This window comes from Melanotaenia boesemani, chromosome 7 (genome assembly GCF_017639745.1).
Source record: "Melanotaenia boesemani isolate fMelBoe1 chromosome 7, fMelBoe1.pri, whole genome shotgun sequence".
Taxonomy (NCBI): domain Eukaryota; kingdom Metazoa; phylum Chordata; class Actinopteri; order Atheriniformes; family Melanotaeniidae; genus Melanotaenia; species Melanotaenia boesemani.
The window spans coordinates 32510725-32528521 of NC_055688.1; the positions used below are offsets into that span (position 1 = coordinate 32510725).

General features: G+C 38.2%; 3 protein-coding genes and 1 long non-coding RNA gene across 5 annotated transcripts; 3 read left to right on the forward strand and 1 right to left on the reverse strand.

Moving 5' to 3' along the window:
- The first annotated feature begins 903 nt into the window (after positions 1-903).
- LOC121642945 lies at positions 904-17105 on the forward strand. The gene is made up of 3 exons (XR_006011013.1): positions 904-915; positions 5206-5209; positions 16632-17105. It is a non-coding gene; the product is annotated as an uncharacterized LOC121642945 (long non-coding RNA).
- Positions 2659-4966, reverse strand: nxt2 (nuclear transport factor 2-like export factor 2). Its single transcript, XM_041990031.1, has 4 exons — positions 4825-4966; positions 4533-4619; positions 3170-3314; positions 2659-2962 (listed from the first exon to the last, which is right to left on the reverse strand). The coding sequence occupies exons 1-4, from the start codon at positions 4837-4839 to the stop codon at positions 2778-2780; spliced, it is 432 nt and encodes a 143-aa protein (XP_041845965.1). The 5' UTR covers positions 4840-4966; the 3' UTR covers positions 2659-2777.
- On the forward strand, positions 5228-9570 carry psmd10 (proteasome 26S subunit, non-ATPase 10). Its single transcript, XM_041990030.1, has 5 exons — positions 5228-5426; positions 5504-5602; positions 5791-5937; positions 8280-8446; positions 8638-9570. The coding sequence occupies exons 1-5, from the start codon at positions 5313-5315 to the stop codon at positions 8789-8791; spliced, it is 681 nt and encodes a 226-aa protein (XP_041845964.1). The 5' UTR covers positions 5228-5312; the 3' UTR covers positions 8792-9570.
- LOC121642942 (X-linked inhibitor of apoptosis) lies at positions 11373-15933 on the forward strand. Of its 2 annotated transcripts, none has more exons than XM_041990028.1 (8): positions 11373-11525; positions 12721-13008; positions 13105-13666; positions 13793-13892; positions 14011-14089; positions 14519-14558; positions 14679-14855; positions 15134-15933. In XM_041990028.1, exons 2-8 carry the CDS (start codon positions 12769-12771, stop codon positions 15325-15327), a joined length of 1392 nt encoding a protein of 463 aa, XP_041845962.1. In that variant the 5' UTR covers positions 11373-11525; positions 12721-12768; the 3' UTR covers positions 15328-15933. The 2 variants fall into 2 exon arrangements, with proteins under 2 accessions (XP_041845962.1, XP_041845963.1); XM_041990029.1 differs by having other exon boundaries at positions 14682-14855.
- Positions 17106-17797: the final 692 nt, after the last annotated feature.

Here is a 17797-nt window from a genome sequence, read left to right on the forward strand (position 1 = left end):
ATGATGCTTAACACATTATTAAATTCAAATTTATTCATAAAGCACATTTACAACAACCTCAGTTGACCAAAGTGCTGCACAAAGCGGAGCAGTCAAAAGGCCAAAGCCATTATAAAAATAAACCAATTTAACTCAAAACAAATTACAAAATAAAATACATTAATATAGCATAAAAACATAATACATTGTATTCTATTGTATCACATGACAGCAACTCAGTGTATTTAAGCATGTAGACATGGTCAAGATGATTTCACGTTCAAATGGGCATCAGAAAGTGACTTTGAATGTGATATGTTTGTTCTGAGTATTTCAGAAACCTCTGGTCTACTGAGATTCTCGTGTGAAATCATTTCTGGGGTTCCTAGAGAATTGCCTGGAAAAGAGAAAATATCCAGTAAGTGGCAGTTGTCTGGACCACAATGTCTTGCTGATTTCAGAAGAAAATGGACACAGGTCAGCGATGACGGGAAGGGAAGAGTAACTGGTGCGCAGAGCACTCTTAGTGTGAATGCACAACATGTTCAATCCTGAAGAAGATGGACTTCAGCAGCAGAAAACCCTGGAAAATAGAAGACTGGATAACATGTCGCCAGGTCTGATGAGTCTCAATTTCAGCTGCTACATTCAGATTGTAGTATCAGAATTTGGTGTAAACAACATGAAAGCATGGATCTTTCCTGCCTTGTATCAATGGTTCTAGCTGGTGGAAGTGAAATGGTGTGGGAGGATATTTTCTTGACACACTTTGTACCATTTGAGCATTATTTAAACACACCAGCCTGCCTGACTGTTGCTGCTGACCATGTCCATCGCTTTATGACCACAGTGTACCATCTTTTGATGGCTACAGGATAATGCATCATGTCACAAAGCTCAAATCATCTCCAAATTCTGTCTCCAGCTGCTTCCACAGTCACCAGATCTCAATCCAAAAGAGCCGCGTTGGGATGTGGTGGAACGGGTTATTCTCATCATGGCTGTGCAGCCGACAAATCTGCAGCAACTGTGTGATGCTGGCCGGTAGAGCTGATAACTGGAAGGTTCCCACTTCATCCGAGTCAATCTTTCACTGTGTCCTTGGGCAAAACGCTTCACCCACCTTTCCTTAAGTGTTGAAATAAAGGTTGCCTAAATAAACCAATGGATCTCACTGAATCTTGCCTCCAGTTTAGTTGACCTTTAACAGAAAGAAACATCAAGCAGAATCAAGCTTATGAAGGGCAGCCATGTGCTTCAAATGGCTAGAGCTGAGATGACAGGAAAGAAGGGGCAAAATCCCATAATGAAATGTAATTCCTTCATTTGTTAAAGGAGATCCTATATTTTGGCACCACAGATCTCCAAACTGAGGTGTTTGACCTCACATGAGCTGGAAGAAAGCGTCACCGATGGCGCGCCTGTATGACTTTCTATTGACAGCATGAAGGGCGTACAAGAGCTGGCTATGAATAAGAATAGTGTGTATTTCTGACTCACTATGAATATGACTTTACTCAATTTCATGGGTGAAACACATGCAGTCAAAGACAATGATTGTTTCATTTATCCTGCAATGAAGAGGGCAATTGTGAAGCTCAGCCTTCTGATCTGGCTGTGGTGATGTACACCAGTGGCTCCACAGGAGTCATCTTAGTTCATAGTGACCTAACTGAACCAATCACAAACTAGGGTGACATTCTGTATTAGTGTGAACCAGTTTGTCTGATTCAATAAGTGTACCATGATCTTACCATTACCCTTACTGAATGGCTCATTTTTCCTGTTCTTCCTTCACTTCTTTACCAAAATAATTTTGGTTTGGAAATTGTATCGCTAAAACTCACACTGTCAAATAAGCAATATTTTTCCAGATAAATAAATCCAAGTCCAAAAAAGGTTGGAGGTTTCTGTAAAATGTAAATGAAAACAGACTTTATTGATGCCACAGCTGCAACTCCCCTCTCATCGTTTTCATCCCGTCACAGTTTACCATCTGTCTGGAGGAGATAAAGATTTGGATGGAGCACAAATTCCTCCAACTCAACAGCTGAAGTCGTCCTGGTCGGCACTCCTCACCAAAACCAAACCATCACTCATAACCAGCACCGCCTTCTCTGGCTCCAATATTCCTCTCGTCAGTACTCACAAATCTTGGTGTAAAAATAGACACCCCCCCCAACTCACCTTTAAATCCCATATCAACCACCTCTACAAGATCTTTATCTCCTCCAGACTGGACTATTGCAACACACTTTTTCTAGCAAGAGCCTAGAGGCTCCAATACATCCAAAACTCTGCAGCTAGGGTCCTGACGAGAGTGCACAAACATGACCGTATTACTCCCATTCCCCACCAGCTTTCTGTCTCTGCAAGGATTGAATATAAAGTTTCCTTCCTCACACATCAATGTATCCATGGACATGAGCTTCAAATTTTTCAGCACCATTTGCCAGCCATGCAGTATTTACATCTGTGAACCAAGGAGCTATAGTAGATCCTGTACATTAAGCCACCATTTTTTAAGAAAGGAACAAAATGTACATAAAAAATAAGAGACAAAATAGCTATATATTTTATGAAAATGGCAGTTACATGATTGCTTGTAAATGATTCAATCATAATAATCATATATCTTATTCAACAGAAAAAAATAAATGCTTTAAAGTACACGTTAAGGATTTTTAATTTTTTTATTTTCTAAAAAAAATAAAAATACAAAGGCAACATTAATTTCCAAGATAACTGTAGTTAAGAATGGGAATTTATTCAAGAAAAAAACATTTACTAAAGGATTCTCAGCTGTTCCAGTCCTGAAAACGGAAACAGTCACTTGCGATCTTCCAGACAGGCTGGTCATTGTTGGGTGAAGCCTGAGCTGTTAGAAGAAAGTTCTGGTTGAAGAAGCGCTGTTTGTTTCCTTCAAACTTGACAATCCCACCAGTCACCACAAGCAAAGTAGTCTGGCCTTGAGTTGCTTGTTCTGGGGATGGAGAAAGTTTTTACATTAATGGGAAAGAGGCAAAATTCCATTAGACAAATATATATGTTTCATAATAACACACCTTGCCAAAAAAAATTTTTTCTTGCAATGCCTGACATTGTAATGCCTTGATTAACATTTACATAGTTCCCTTGAGAACTGCCTACAACAAAATAAAACTTTAAAGTGTGAGACTGCTTCACTAACCGTGAACTGGCTGACAATCCAGTGTTTGAACCTGGAACTCGCTTGATGGCAGTGACTCAAAAAACTCGGCCAGTGCATCTTGCCCTGACACCGCATTCCCGTTCCATACCAAGGTCGCCTTGTCAAGGTAGAGTCGGGTCAAATTCTGAAACACAGAGGCCAGTAAATGAGCTAAAAGCAACAGCAATAAGAGCCCACAGTTAAAAATAAAAAAGTACTCTTCAGTGGCTTTCAAAATTGTTAAGACATCTAAAAAATGCTCAAGCTCTCTCACACAGTTTTTATGTTAGTTTTAAAAAAGTACCAAGGAAAAAATCCCATTCTGCACATAATGTTGCAAAGCAACACAGCATTCAATATTACAGACACTACATCGAACACACCTCATAAGGCTCAAGAATATTTTGGAAGTGTAAAAGTTATTGTTTTTTCAATCATAATGTGTTTTAACGGGTTCAAAAAAGTTAGGAAAAAAGAAAAAAATGAAGTTGGCCAAGGCTTATCTACACCACAGTAGAATTTTGAACCAAGGTCTTTGACTCAAACTGCTTATTTCCAGTGTGTAAACCCAATGGTGAAGTACAGGACTGGATCAGTGATATCTTAGGAAATACATAAAGCTTTATTATTTTTTTTTTTTATTTTAAACATACCAACTTTGTCATGCAGCAAGATAATAACTTCAAACACTTCTCTAGGATGTGCCCTAAATGACTTGGACATGGAAGAAGTGCTTTGAGTCATGTCACAGCAAACTCAGTCACCTGACCTCAACCCTCTGGAACTTATTTGAATGACCTTTACCAATGGGTTTGAACTATGCAGCCAACAAATGCACAGCTGCTCTGGGAATAACCTCAAACTTAATGGGGCAGGACAGCTATACCGAACGACTCAGCCAGAATGTCAAGAGTTTGTTAACAGAAGGGTTTTCTTTCTGTTAATATAATCTAATGTGTATAAAAATTAACTTGAAGTTTACTTGCATCATATCCTTCAAAAAAAGGTTCTATCTCTCTCTACATTAATCTCTGGAAGTCAGAAATAGTAGCTTAAAGTAAAAATGTGCTATAAAATTTAAACTGCCTATATTATATCAGCTGGCAGCTTTTAACAAATCCAACAATGTTGTTACCTTTAGTGATTCCTTAAAGTGAGTTATAACAGTTGTGATCGAGATGTGGGCTGTCAGTGCTCTCTGGTGAGTAAACTATGTAACAGCATGAATACTATTCCCATCAAACTCGTGTCTTTGGCGGAGATGTGGTGCATTTCCTTTGTCCAACTCACCAAAAATACCCCCAGAGTACTCATAAATACTGGTCTCTAAGATAACCATATAAGTGAATGGGGGGAAACTCACCCTCCTTTTCTTATCCATACAGTCGTAGTAAATGTTGACAAATTCTTCTGAATATCTGCAAGACTGGTCGGCATGAGTCCTGAAATCCTAGCGTGATCACAACGCATTAAATTCTGATCATTATCATTCAAATTCAACACATGTATTTTATCTACGAGTGTTTAGCCTTAATAATAATAATAATAATAATAACAATAATAATAATAAAGTGCACATTGACGAACAGCTAGCTAGCTAGTAGATATAACATAGTGATATATCGTAAATTCAGTTGTGATCGTCACATACTTACCAGTGTTGTTGCCATAGCTCAAGAAATATTAAACGAAAGAGTACAGAGTACCAGAAAAATTTTCGATGAAGATGGACAAATATCAACTGAAACTATTTTTCCCTTTTCTTGTTCATTTACACCGTCGCCATATTTCTTCCTGTTTTACTTCCGGTGTGAAAAAAAAACTACCAAAATAAGATGTTAGGATTTTCTTTCAAATAAAGTGTGGCTGGGTCTGAACTACGCTTTTTTAATCTGATGTTTGTTCGACAATTAAAGAAAAAATAACAGCGTGTTATACTGTTTTATTAAAAATTCGGACTACAAATATATACGTGTATTTATTTAAAAAGACATAGTTTATTTTGACTTTTGAAGACAGCTTAGTCCGAGCGGAAGTGAAGTTAATAATTTCCTGAGTCATTACTCCTCTGTTTTAAACGCATCAACTTCAGTATTCTAGCTGGTTTCAGTAAGTTTTGCTTCATTTTCAAATACATTCAGCAATGGAGGGCTCTGTGTCTAATGTTGAGGTCTGTAATTTTGCATACACCGGGCAGTTTGAGAAATTAAGACAGAGCATTCTGTCAGACAAAACCCTTGCCTGTAAAACGGACCAGGTAAGAATGACCAATCAAAACCAACATTTGATTTTTATTTATTTATCTTTGTTAGCTTGCCTGTTCTCTGGTTTCAGGACCGCAGAACCGCCCTTCACTGGGCTTGTTCGGCTGGCCACACCAATATTGTGGAGTTTCTGCTCGACCTGGGAGTCGAAGTAAATTTGCAAGATGATGTAAGTTTAATCTTTGTTAGATTATTTAAAAATGTTGTTTTTAAATATTTGCAAAACCGAGTACTGTGCTATATAGTAAATGGTTATGCAGTATCTGCGATTTCAATGTGTCATTTTATCTTTATTTTGATCGAATACATGTTATACCCTGTGTTACCTTTGTCATTATGTGCTTTATTACTCTGCAGGCCTCGTGGACTCCTTTGCACATTGCTGCATCTGCAGGTAGAGAAGACATAGTGAGATCACTGATATCCAAAGGAGCCCAGCTAAATTCAGTTAATCAGAATGGATGCACCCCTCTGCACTATGCAGCTTCTAAAGACAGATATGAGGTAACGCTTCTAGGTTACAAAAACATTGGCTAATACCACATGACATTCCTCCACTTCTATATATTCTTAATGTTCTACAGTATAATTGTATTTATATATACAGTATATATACCCACCAGCCGCTTTAGTCGGACTAGTACTGGGTAAGACCCCCTTTTATCTTCAGAACTTCATTCTTGGCGGCATAGATTCAATAAGGTGTTGGAAACATTCCTATTATATTTTGCTCCATATTAACATGGTAGTGTCACAAAATTGCTGCAGATTTATCAGCTGCACATCCACAATGAAAATCTTTCATTACACTACATCCCAAAGGTGCTCAATTGGATTGAGATCTGATGACTAAGTCCACATTCCTGCGCTTCACCTACCTCCTGAGATCTTTTCTAAGAAAGAAACCCTCTTACGGCGCACGTTTCAACTGGCTAAAGAGTGTAATTTAATAAATTTTGTGGAGGACATTGGAGTACAGAAAATTCATTGTCATGTTCTGTAAACTAGTTGGAGATGATTTGACCTTTGTGACATGGTGCATTATCCTTCTTGAAGTAGCCATCAAAAGATGGGTACACTGTTGTCATAAAAGTATGGACATGGTCAGGAACAATTCTCAGGAAGACTGTGGTATCCATTTGCAGAATTGTGACAATTGTGGTGTTTGCGTTAAAGTTTCCATTTTGTTCAAAACCAGTGGTTTTCAGGTTGTGAGGTGGGCCCACCAGTTTCAGAGGAAGCAGAGTGGGGATTTAAGTAGTTTCAGGGAAACCAGTGAATGGAAGAGAGGAACTAACTTTCTAATGTGGTTGAAGAATGTGGTTAATGGGTTTGACTGATGTTCAAAGTCAAAGCTAATAGTTAGCCTAGGATTGATCTGTGGTGTGTTTCTAGTCATCTGAACAACTGAGATAGCAATATGAGATCATTTTGGCTCAGTTGCCAAGTAGGTATGAGCTTCATAATTATGAAAGGTGTTAGTGGAGTCTTTATTTAATCTTCAAAGCTTTATCAAAGGTGAGGGTCAGACTTCAGTCTCAGATTTTGAAAACAATTTTTTTTTTATCTTTTGTGCTTTTTTTGTAAGGTTTCATATCACCACCAGAGTGTGTTCAGGGCATTTAATCTCTAATGTTTGACTGAATGAATTTCATTTACTGACACAAGTGTCATGGATTTGGTTACAAAGCCAAACTTTACAACACTGCAACAGACACATTGTGCTGTAGACAATTAAACTATTATTCCAAACGTTTGTATGCCAGTTAATTACAACAAAAACACAGTTGTGACAGATATACTTACAACCCTGGTCTGTAGAAACCTGTGAGCCAAACCAAGTTTACGTTACGATGGTCCAGCAACATCACCAGTATAAATAACAGTATTAATAAAGTAATAGTTTGTTTTATTTTCTTACTTGACTTAAATGTGTTAATGAAAATTGTTTTTTCAAGAAACACGCGGTCATGTAGTTAAGCATCATTCTTCCCCAGACTTTCCACAAGTTTCAGGAACTCTTGCGCTAAGTTTTGATCTCGTTTCCTATTTGTGATTCCACAATTGTTGGCCAATAGAAACTAAAAGGACAAGGTTGGGAAAATGATTTCATGTAAAAGGGAAATCAATGAATTGGTCATTGATTTTTCCTGCACAGCTTTTGTGTGAAACCATAGACTGTTTATAAAAGATGGACGAAGCTTCCGTGACGTCACCCGTAGGTTTCTGAAGAGCAAAAGTGAAGCTCATTGGGTGCTCCCACCGTCGCCATCTTGGTAGCGTCATGCGTGTCGTTAATCTCGGAAAATCCAAAAATGGGCAAAGAGGTGGAGCTGAGAGGGGGACTGAAGGTGGGGGTGGATGATTGACAACCATCAAACTCCAAGCTGCCTGTAGCTAAGAGCTAGCCGAGCTAACCCAGAGCTAACAGTAGCAAACCAGCTAACGGAGGTAGGTGGGCTAAAGCGATGGCGCGCTGTTAGCAGGCTAAAAACCGTGGTTGTGCTGCACTCTCCCTTCTTTCTGCAGATATTGGATACATGTCAATCAAAAGGACACGCCCCTAATCATGCCGAATTTCAAGATGAAATAACATCCGGATGAGTTAGAAAAAAATTCACCCCCCTAAACTTAACCTTTTAATCCTAAAATGTATTTTTGTACCATGTTTATTTCTGCTGTGAATTAGGCCTTTTTAACATGGGAATCTATGGGGGTTTGCTCTGTTTTGGAGCCAGCCCCTAGCGGATGAGGGGTGAACTGCAACGTTTTTGCACTTCCACATAGTCTTCACATTTTACAGGCGGAGGTTGCCGCTTGTGTGAAACATTTGTCTTTTTTTGTAGATTGCTTTGCTGTTGCTGGAAAATGGAGCAGACCCCAACGCTACTGACAAATTAGAGTCCACTCCTCTTCACAGAGCGTCTGCCAAGGGCAACTACCGCCTCATCCAGCTTCTCCTCAAACAGAGTGCCTCAACCAACATCCAGGACTCGCAGGGCAACACGCCACTGTATGTTTTAACTGCAAATTAGTTTGTGTAATATCAGCCAAGCAGAGGTGTTTAGGATATTTATTTTGAATATAACATGACATGTACTCAATACAGTTGAGTTTAACTACTTACATTGAAAATATATATTTTTTAACATTTCCAATTTTACCTTAGTTCAATTATTTTATTTATTTATTTTCTTATTTCAGCCACCTGGCATGCGATGAGGAGCGTGTGGAAGCAGCCAAGCTGCTGGTAGAACACGGGGCCAGCATTTATATTGAAAACAAGGAAGAGAAGACCCCTCTTCAGATGGCCAAAGGTGGTCTGGGAAACATACTTCGCCGGATTGTAGAGGGATGATGATTTCACCGACTTGCTGGACGTGTTGAGGCTGAAATGTCTACTGCCGCCGAGTAACATCATGAGAGTTGTGATTCTACTCAGTCCTTCTTGAGCGGCCTGTTGTGAAACGTTAAGACGTGCCACCAGTGGAAGATGAGACGGAGTCAAGGAGAAAAGTTGGACTGTGTTGTATTGTCATCTCTGCAAAGGGGCCATTAAACTTTTCTGTTTTGTTTACATGTTTTGGATACAAATGGGCATGAATGGCTTGAGTGTAATAAATGCAGCAGTAATTGCTTTCCCTAGTTTACTCTATATGTCAGTTTTGTTAACTGAACCCAGGAGTTAGCTCGTATTATCTTGACATTACATTACATTCATTTTGCAGATGCTTGTATGCAAGCAACCTACAAATAAGGTGCCTACTAGGGCTTCAGTATCTTGTACAAAGACACTTCGGTGTGTGAATTGGGAAATTCAGAGATCAAACCATCATTCTGTGATTATCTCTGCCCACTGTTTTAGTATCCTATGTTTTTTAGGGACATAGATTACACTAGGCTGGTTTAAATTTATACTTAGAGGAAGTTTTCAGTCACTCCAAAGTTAATCACTGGGTTCTGTGTGTCTAATGATTTAACCCCGAACAAACAACTTTTTTTACCCATATAATTGAGTAACACTTATTAAAGTTTCTTTGCCATCCAGATGACACTTAGTTATACTTCATGTATTAATTTGCTTTTATACTATCAAAGCCTTATGTTTGCTAAAGCCAAAATAAATAAATAAATTCTAAATAAATTAAAAGTGTGGCTTTAAACATATCATACTGATATCATCAAATAATACAATTACTGTAGATGATATAAAGATGGCATAATTTGGCCTCCAGTACTATTGAGTAATTTTGGTTATACGTATTAATTCAAACATAAAACAACTCCTTAAGACCACCTTCTGCCGTTTGGGCAATATGTGCTCTATCTCAAAGTGAGGCAGACAAACTAGTCCATGTACTAGTTACTCCTGGCTTCTTTCCTTTTCGGCTTTTCTCCTTCAGGGGTTGCCATCATTCGCTTCCACCTGACCTGGTATGGAAGTCGTCAGGTTTATTTGCGCATCCATTTGGCGTGTTTTATGTTGGATGACCTTCCTGACGCAACCTTCTTCATTTATCCGGGCTTGGGACAGACCCTCAGAGAACACTGGCTCATTCCCCCTTGGGGCTGCAGATGCCGGCTTGTACCCGGGAGCACTAGTTACTCCTGGCTGGGCTATCATATTCCTTATCAGTATGCCCTAATAACTGATAGCCTCCAGCTGAATAACAGCGGAGAACCTGATATTTCTTCTTGTCATAAGGCCATTTTTCCCACGATTATGGAATAAAAGGTGTTGGATATGGGGGCTAATAGAAACCATATTGTTTTCCATTTTGATATATATTTAGCACAATAAGCAGAAATGGGACCATTGTGGTGTTTGCGTCAAAGCTTCAATGTTGTTTTAAACCACTGGCATTCATAGTGTGAGGTGGGCCTCACCAGTTTCAGAGGAAGCACAGTGGGGATTTAATCAGTTTCAGGAAAAGCAGTGAATGGAAGAGAGGAACTAACTGTTTCTAATGTGGTTGAAGAACTCGGATAAATTAGGTTTGAATGGATTTGACTGTTTTTCATAGTCAATAGCTAATAATTACCTTAGCTTTGACTTTGATGGCAGTTTACTTTAAGTAGAGTAGCTACAGCTATGTTTTAAATATGATGGAATGGATACTATAAATTTGCTAATTTATTGCAGCATTAGCTATAGAAAAATAAATAGTGAAAAATATCAACATATGATTAACATGAGTATCACTTTAGAAGAAAACAAAAACACTATAAACCAAACAAAAATTTTTATATAAATCATCCCCCATACATTTAAAGTCATTATCCCTTATTGACTATTTTATTAGGAGTTTGTGTGTGTGTGTGTGTCCATGTCAATCATTGCCCCTTAGCTTGTAACTTTTTTTTTTTTTTGGAAGGGGGCGGGGGATTATATCCTCTTCAGTTACCGGTAATGATCTGCCCCTGCATTCCATTTCAGATTATTAGCATATATTTTACTTATTTTGCTTTCAGTGTGTGTGTGGGTGTGTGTGTGTGTCTATGTCAATCATTTCCCCTTAGCTTGTACCCTTTTTTTATTCTCTTTGTTCAGTTACAGGTTTTGATCTGCCTCTGCATTCCATTTCAGGCCATTAACATATATTTTATTACTTCTTTTGCTTTGAGTCTACTTAGTCATTGCTTTTTATATATTTTAAACAATCTATTTGTGCTATAATTTGGTTTATTCTGCCCAATGTTTTGAATTGTTTTATTATTATTTTTTCCTAGACATATTTCCGTCATTAATTCTGTGTGATACTTATAAATGTTAAATTGTCGGTGTTTTCCATTGATAACAAGTGAAAGCCGTTGGTGAGTTGGGAAATCCCCAGTGTCCTCAAACGGCCAAAAAAGGTCATGAAAACCCCATTCAAGGACCCACGAAATTCCCATCATAAGGGCTCCGAACGTTATGAGGACGACTGCGCACTAGAGCGTGCGCGCAGCGTCCTTTGCTGTCACTTCCTGAAAGTGAGGTCACGTCAAATAAATTCTTCTCCCCTAACATTGGAATCTCATCTGGCTGATGTTCATACCCAAAGACTGACAGAAAATTACAACCAGAGGACCTGTGCACTAAGTGTTACAAGGTAAATACATTTATTACGATAGTTGACGGAACTTAACTTCCTAGCAGTTAAGCTAATGTAGCTAGTAAGCGTTTGTAGGTCCGTAAATCCATTTAACGAGCATATTTTTACGCATAAAGAGCAGCTGTCACACCCAAACTATTTTTACACTTATAAAATATATGTAAATTTTAAAGTGCGACGTTTAAAATGTTAACAAGATGTCAACTGTCAGAAGCAAACTGCAGTCAGTGATCTGTTTATGTCGCTATTGTTTAACGCAAAGCTACGAGAACTCTCTGGACACATCGTTAAAGTCCGATCATTTATGTCCCCGCATACGAACATAAGTAATTTATGAACATTAATTGTATTGCGCGTCCGATACCATTTGCTTTCCACTTTGAGCGAAGTCTTTTTTTTTTAATCGCGAACTATTTAAGAATTTCGTGAGACGTTACCATCTGTATTAATACACAGTTTCCTGGAGAGAGCGATTGATCCTGGTGCTTTATTGACAGGATGTCGACACTAAAGGTAGTGCAAAGATCACAAGCTGCCCCTGTCATAAGTTAAATATAACAAGATAAGATCAGACCACATTTGCATTTTGGTTTTGTAAATGGAAACAAAAAAGGGAATTTGTAGTCACGCTATATCTATGTATGAGTAAAGCTTGACTAAAACATGACTGTATGTGTAAGCATACTTTGCATATTTTCTATCATCAATCTTTGTGTTAGAGGGTGTGCTAAATGCTTGAAATGACGTATTGCATGATAATGCCACTAATTCCAAAGTACATGTACAACATGTACTTTTTGCTTTTAGATATTGTGCCTCTTCCCTTTTGTTGACATTTAATCAGTAAATTTGCCTAATAAAATGGGCCTATTTAGCATTTGCCTAGCTGGCCTATCTGTATATCACCTGTCTTTGAAAGTAGTGTCAGTTTACACCCTTTGGGGTGTACTGTGGTTTATTTGTGCTACCTTGTTTTTCCAGTGCCCTTCCCTCACATGGAACATTAAGCAACTCCTTGTGATTACAGTTTGGCTGCCTCTCTTAAAGCCATAGTGATCCTCCAAAGATCAGATACCTGTCAGGGATTTCTTTGTTGCCACACATAGCAATAACTCTATCATCTTTAAGAGTTTTTTTTTCCCTAATAAGTAATGCAAATTAACACTAAAAACATTCCCTCTTTTATCTGCAGACATTGTGTTCATCAAATTCACCCACACAGAAGCTTCCTTTTCCAATCATGTTTGATCCCAAACAAGATGGCCATTTGGAAACAGACAGCCCAGCAGATTTTTCTCAGATGAACAGTCGCCTGAACTCGTTCCGAGGCTCCACTCTGGCTCAGCAGGTGTCAGCAGAACGGCTAGCTCGGGCTGGCTTCTACTTTACCGGCCATGCTGACCGTGTCTGCTGTTTCAGCTGTCAGAAGACTGTGGAAAACTGGTGCAGGGAGGACACACCAGTAGAGAGACACAAAGAGGTAATCTTATGTGTATATTTAGGAGAAAAGATATGTTAAAATGTTAGTTTTCCTCCTTTTCCAAATGGCTAAGTCTGGTGTGTCTTGTTGCAACAGGCTTCCCCTGCATGCAAGTTTCTCAGCTGCATCCATCGAAATGATTTTAACCTGACTCCTGACACCCCTCTAACTAATGGCTCCATCTACAACGAACATGCAGAAGACATGCAATATCGTTTGAGAACAGGATCTGTGGTTGATGAGACCTCCTACCCTATGTTTCCCCACATGAGGAGTGAAGAAGCCCGCCTTCGGACCTTCTCTTCATGGCCCTCAACAGCTCCAGTGAGACCTCAAGATCTGGCTCAAGCTGGGCTCTACTACTTAGGGGAAAAAGACAGGGTGCAGTGTTTCTGTTGTGGCGGCATGCTGAATGACTGGGAAACTGGGGACACTGCCTGGGAAGAACATTCCAAACATTATTCCACTTGCTTCTTTATCCTTGGGCATGATGTGGGCAACATGCCGCTGCAGGGGGTTGAGGAGGAGAGTGGCAGTAATCAGCATGCAAATGCTCGTGTCAACATGGAGAATTTCAATGAGAGGCTTGACAGCTTTGCAGGGATCCAGCACCCTGTTGACCACGAGAGGCTTGCCAGAGCTGGCTTTTACAGCACAGGTAGAGCAAAGATGTTTAACCAAAAGTGCAGTCTTTTTAGGACTAGTGCAAATTTTCAAATCTGAGTGATCTTCTTGCACTTCTTCATAGCAATGAATTAGACAAGCTTAAATTTGGTCTCTGCAGGTACACGAGATATGGTGCTATGTTTCTCCTGTGGTGGAGGTTTGAAAGGTTGGCAGCCAGAGGAAGACCCTTGGGAGGAACATGCCAAACACTACCCAGGGTAAGAATAACCATCAGTGTTTCTTCCTCTTGATGATAAATTTATATTTATACATAAACTTATTCTTGTTGCTGTGTTTTTCTTTTGCTTTAATACAATTCCATGTTATTTCCATTAGATGCAGCTTCCTGTTAGCAGAAAAAGGACCGGAATTTGTCAACAGCATCCAACTGCAAGGACCCCGAAGAAATGGAGCTGTAAGCATTCACAATCTATGTTTTAATGTCTGGTGATATGGCAGTATAATATGTTGTATTATGGGTAATCTGGATTTAACCATGTGAAGACCCAAAATGTAGCTGCAAGAAATTTTTTTAGAATTGAAATTATATAAATTTTCAATGTTGCTTGTGTCCAAATAATTTTTTTCGAATTGAAAAAAAAGTTCAAAACACACCTCAACAAGCGTAATGTGCTTTTTGAATCAGTCTTTGTGGTCTGTTTGTTGAGGTATTAATGCACACTATTAGGCGACATGTTGTAGTATTTAAACTAATAATTAATTTAGTATATAAACATAATAAATAAAAACATATTTCTGTTTATTTCTGTGGTGATACCAACCACAGGCTTTTGTTTAAAATCACTTGTGTTGAAAATAACTAAATGAACTTCTTTGTTTCTAGACTTCAAGTCACGAGAATGGATTGTCAAGCAATACAAATGGTAAATATTCAATATTTTGATTTAGTTATTTAGATTATTCAGTACCAGATTATTAAAAAAAAGCTCTTGCAGCTGGGTAAAACCCTCAGATGTGAACAATATTTTTCTTCCTTTATTCAGTAGTGCTGCAGTCAGATATGGCTCAGAAAGCCATAGGGATTGGCATTGATCCCAGCACGGTGGAGAAGACCATCTTGAAGAAAATCAGAACAGGCTCAAGCTACTCCAGTGTGGAAGAACTTGTGGAAGACTGCCTTGAAACACAAGAAAGTCATGATGACAGGACACAGGAGCAAGGTAGTATATTTTCAGTATATTTCAGACTTCTCATCAAACACAACACTACAATATTTAATGTGTTTTGATTACTGCGAGTTTTTTTTTTTCTACTTTTGTCCACATCTCTAAGAAAATTTGTGTCGACATTTTACAGTTTACCAGTTAACTTCAGTGCCAGGTTTATATTAATAAAATAAAGTGCAAACAGATTTTCTTGTAATGAAATCAATGTATAGATATAAATAAAAAACAATATATGATGTGTTTTTTTTTTTTTTCCCACCACTTTCTTTCAGACGAGGACCCACTGGAGAAACTATTGAAGCTGCAAAGGGAAAAACAGTGCAAAATTTGCATGGACAGAGATATCTCCATTGTCTTCATCCCGTGTGGTCACCTGGTCAGTTGCAAACAGTGTTCAGATTCGCTCGTCAAATGTCCGATCTGCTGTCAAGCCATAAAGCAGAAGATCAGAACATATATTGCTTAAGGGAACCACAGGCTCTTGCCGGACATGGATGCTGCTCTCTATTAAATCTTGTAATTTAATATAAGCTGTATAGGAGATGGCATGTAATATATTTAAGCATTGTGTTGTATGTATTCATATGCGAATGAAAAACACATCATATCTCAAGAATCAGATATTTTCACAATCAGTAATATGTTAAATAACTTAATATTGACAAAATTCAACAAGTTTTTATAGTTCTTTCATGACATCTGACACCTGTAAATACAAACTAATGGACGACTCACATTTTACAACACTGCTCTTTTTGTGCCAGAAGTGCCTTTCTTTAGGTTTCTGTACTCAGACATCTTTAACCACACTTTACGTAAACAGAGAAAGGGTGTCATGTCAGTCAGGTACTTTCACTTGTTTCTCATTTGCTTTGTTGTGTGTATTTTATTTTAAGAACTTGTTTTATTTTTCTGAATGAGTGCTGCACTGTGTTGACACTTATAAAAGAAAATTGCTTAAAACTTTATATTTAATCAACTGTAGTTTATGGTTTGCAATCAATCAGTGTGGTGTGATATAATTTTACCATTTCATCATGCAACCTCTTATCAATAAATTATCTTGAAGTTGCATTTTTAATTATTCTGCACTATAATTAGTTGTATTTAGTTAGAGAAAAGCATATTTGACTTCTTTAGAATTTGAAATAAAATACAGATTTATTAAAGCAATTTGGATGCAGTATTTTGATTAAATCTGTGCTTTATAATATAAAGCACATATAAATGTAAACAGGAAATTTCTTATATAATAAACTGACAACAATATAAATTAATAGACAATTTGCATTCTCTGTGTCAGCTGGTTTTATCTAGTATTAGTTAGTTTAATGGCAAAATGATGAAAAACAGATTAAGAAAATTATCGCTGTAGATATAAAGTCCTCAAAAGATCTAACTTAATATATTTTGCTAGACATGGGTGTGGATGTGCAGGGTAAAGGGAATAAGGGCCCAGTGGTTGTGTGTTAGTAAAGGTGGTGTATTGAATGTAATTAAATGATTTGAAATCTCACATCTAAAGAAATTTAAAATATTAGCTCATTCTGGGTTTAATGGCAGTAACATCCAAAAATGTTGGAACAGGAGCAACAACAGACTGGAAAAAGTATTGGCAAAAATAAACAACTGGAGGAGCATTTGACAGCTAAGCTAATTGGCAACAGGTCAGTAACAAGCCTGGGTTTAAAAGGAGCATTTCAGAGAGGCAGAGTCTGAGATGCAAAAATGGGTAGTTTCACCAATTTCTGACAAACTGCATTTGTGAAGGCTCCATCAGTGCTAAAAAGTACATAAAAGTATTAGAGCAACATTTGTTCCCATCCAGACATGTCGTTCAGGGATTGCCTTCCTGATTTCAGAAAGACAATGTTTAACCACACAATGCATCCATCACAACAATATGGCTGAACTGTCCTGTCTGCAGTCCAGACCTTTCACCAAACATCAAATCTTTTTCTTGCTGTCATCAAAATCAGAATGAGCTAATATGTTCCACGAAACAGTAAAATGTCTTAGTTTCAACATCTGATATGTTGTTTATGTTTTTTCTTTTAAAATGTGGGTTTATGAAATTTGCACATCATTACATTCTGTTTTTGTTTTGTTTTTTAACTTGTCCTGTCCAGCAAGCAAAATGATAATCAGGTTGCTGTATCGTTCTGAACAAATGTGCTCTGCCAAGGGGAGGCCTATTGGCAAGGCTCCTCTTGGTAATCTGATTAATTTATTTATTTATTTACTTTGAATCACGGAATCTATGTAATCTTGCTGGACCTGACCGGAGGGGACAGAAAAATTTGGAAAATAGCAAAAAGATGCAAAAGGGAAAGAAGACAGGAGACAAAAACATCACAGACAGAAGGAAACGACCCTTCAATCCACACCATCACCAACAAACTGTTACACCTGTACATAAACACACCAGAAAATTTCCTACAACTTTTACAAAAAAAAAACAAACACACAAAAAAAATAAAACAAAAAAAACAAAACAAAACAAAACAGAGCTGCTAGTCATTAAGAGTTTTTAAATAAGAACCAAATCAAAAAGACATATCATGAAAGTAGCATAACAGCGACCAGATACTAACTCACAGGAAAAATAAAAAAAAAGAATTATCTCTTAGTATATAAACCCACTGGACAACTCAGTGATTGTGTCAGCATGCAGAGCATGAGGAATAAGGAGTGATCAGTGATGAAGAGTGGTGAGTGAGATCGTGCAAATGCGACCACGCCTCTACGGAGGCAGACCAGGGCAGCCCAGAGACCTGGGTCCTCAGCAGCAGCTCCAGAGCACCAACCCAAGCTACCCCACCACGAAGACGACTCCAGCCCCATATGAAGGGTGGCAGAGGAGAGACCCAGCAAGAGCCCCCCACGGTCTTGGGGCACAGGTCCCAGTGGGCCAAGATCGGCAGGGCAGCCCAAGC